The sequence below is a fragment of the Bidens hawaiensis genome, unplaced genomic scaffold, assembly GCF_021521415.1.
Source record: "Bidens hawaiensis isolate Kalapana, Puna unplaced genomic scaffold, B.hawaiensis_p1.1 tig00017350_1, whole genome shotgun sequence".
Taxonomy (NCBI): Eukaryota; Viridiplantae; Streptophyta; class Magnoliopsida; order Asterales; family Asteraceae; genus Bidens; species Bidens hawaiensis.
Window position 1 is genome coordinate 192,563 of NW_027492626.1, and position 1,480 is coordinate 194,042.

Here is a 1,480-nt window from a genome sequence, read left to right on the forward strand (position 1 = left end):
ATGACATGCTCTTTCGGAGCCTTCATCGAGTTATCAACACCTGAAATAGTATCATTAAGTGTATCTTTTTGCTAGAGATTACTAATTTAAAGATAATCGTTATGTTTTAGGTTAGTGCTTTGTCATGTCGCATGTCTCTATTCACTCGACATTCATCGTCAACAGTTACAATAACTTTACCTGAGTATTATGACATAATTTTGACACATGGTAAGTAAAACGACCATGCTCTTCTAGAGCATTCGATAGGCTATAAACACTCATATATACCATGCATTCACTGTTGATGGCTAAACGAAAAATATCTTAAGGGAAGATAATAGGGTGATATAGGGCCCTCACGCGATGAGGTTGTTTCAAACTTTTTCTTGGTTTATTTCATGGTTGATCATTTCACAAATGTACAAGATAGTTTTGTTTATTTTAGAAAACTTTTTCCTTTCTTTTCACATCATTGATCAGCATCGTATATATCGAGTCGTGCCATAAAATCATATGCATTTATAACATTATATCACATATATTAAACAAAGATTAAAAAATTAAAATTCCAAAGAAACCCTTAAAAACTTAGATCATGGATCCTCTTTGTATACTACACATGAAACCCAAAAAAAATTCATAAAAAAAAAATAAAAAATTATTCCCGGTATTTATGAGAGGAATCACTCTCGTAAATTGTGGATAACCGAAGCTTAAACGATCGAACAGCCAATCGAGTCTTCCTCGACGAATATCTCTGCATTTTGCGTATCGAACCCGATCTAGACACTCCGAGACTACTCGAACCGGGTTGTTGCTTCTCAAACATTCGCGTATTTTGCGCTTCCTCGTCAACAATTACATTGATCTTACTACTTTCCATCACAACAAAAGGAGCAACCTTTGATCTTTTACTATTATTGTTATTCTTCTTAGCCTTTGATCTTGAAGACATAGCTTTAGAATTCAATGCAACGCTAGCCTTGACCGCAAGTGCCGCCATTTCGGATGCACCAAGAGGGTTCCTAAGTTTAGAAACCGGTAAAACAAAATATATCTGACCCGCATCGAGCTCGTCTTGAGCATCTAGAGGCTTAATATGCTCATCATAAGCTAAACTGTCCGAGTTGCATACAAAAAAAGAAGAATCCGTCTGAAGGACGTCCGAAACGAGGACAGGAGTCGCATATGGTCGTAAATCGCCTGTCGATAATATGACGAGAGCGGACGAGGAGACAGATTCACCACTGGAGGACAAACAACCACCCATTGAAAATTGAAATTTTGGAAGAGAAATATTTGTGTGTGTTTGTGTTTGTGTTTGTGTTTGTTTAATGATAATAAGATGTGAAATTGAGAGTGTGAGAATGGTATATATAGAGAATTGGTGTGGGCGGCTGAAATGATTGACTGAATATTAAGTTACGACTTTTATTGGTTAATAAATAAATAAATAAATAAATAAAAAACAAGTGGAATATGGATAGGTACAAAAAAC

The 1,480-nt window shown here is 35.7% G+C and overlaps 1 protein-coding gene across 1 annotated transcript; it reads right to left on the reverse strand.

Moving 5' to 3' along the window:
• Window positions 1–640: 640 nt before the first annotated feature.
• Window positions 641–1,252, reverse strand: LOC143553683 (uncharacterized). Its single transcript, XM_077043623.1, has one exon. The coding sequence runs from the start codon at window positions 1,250–1,252 to the stop codon at window positions 641–643; it is 612 nt and encodes a 203-aa protein (XP_076899738.1).
• Window positions 1,253–1,480: the final 228 nt, after the last annotated feature.

Coding starts and splice junctions, on each gene's coding strand:
- LOC143553683 (XM_077043623.1), bottom strand. CDS start 1,252: ATGGGTGGTTGTTTGTCCTCCAGTGGTGAATCTGTCTCCTCGTCCGCT.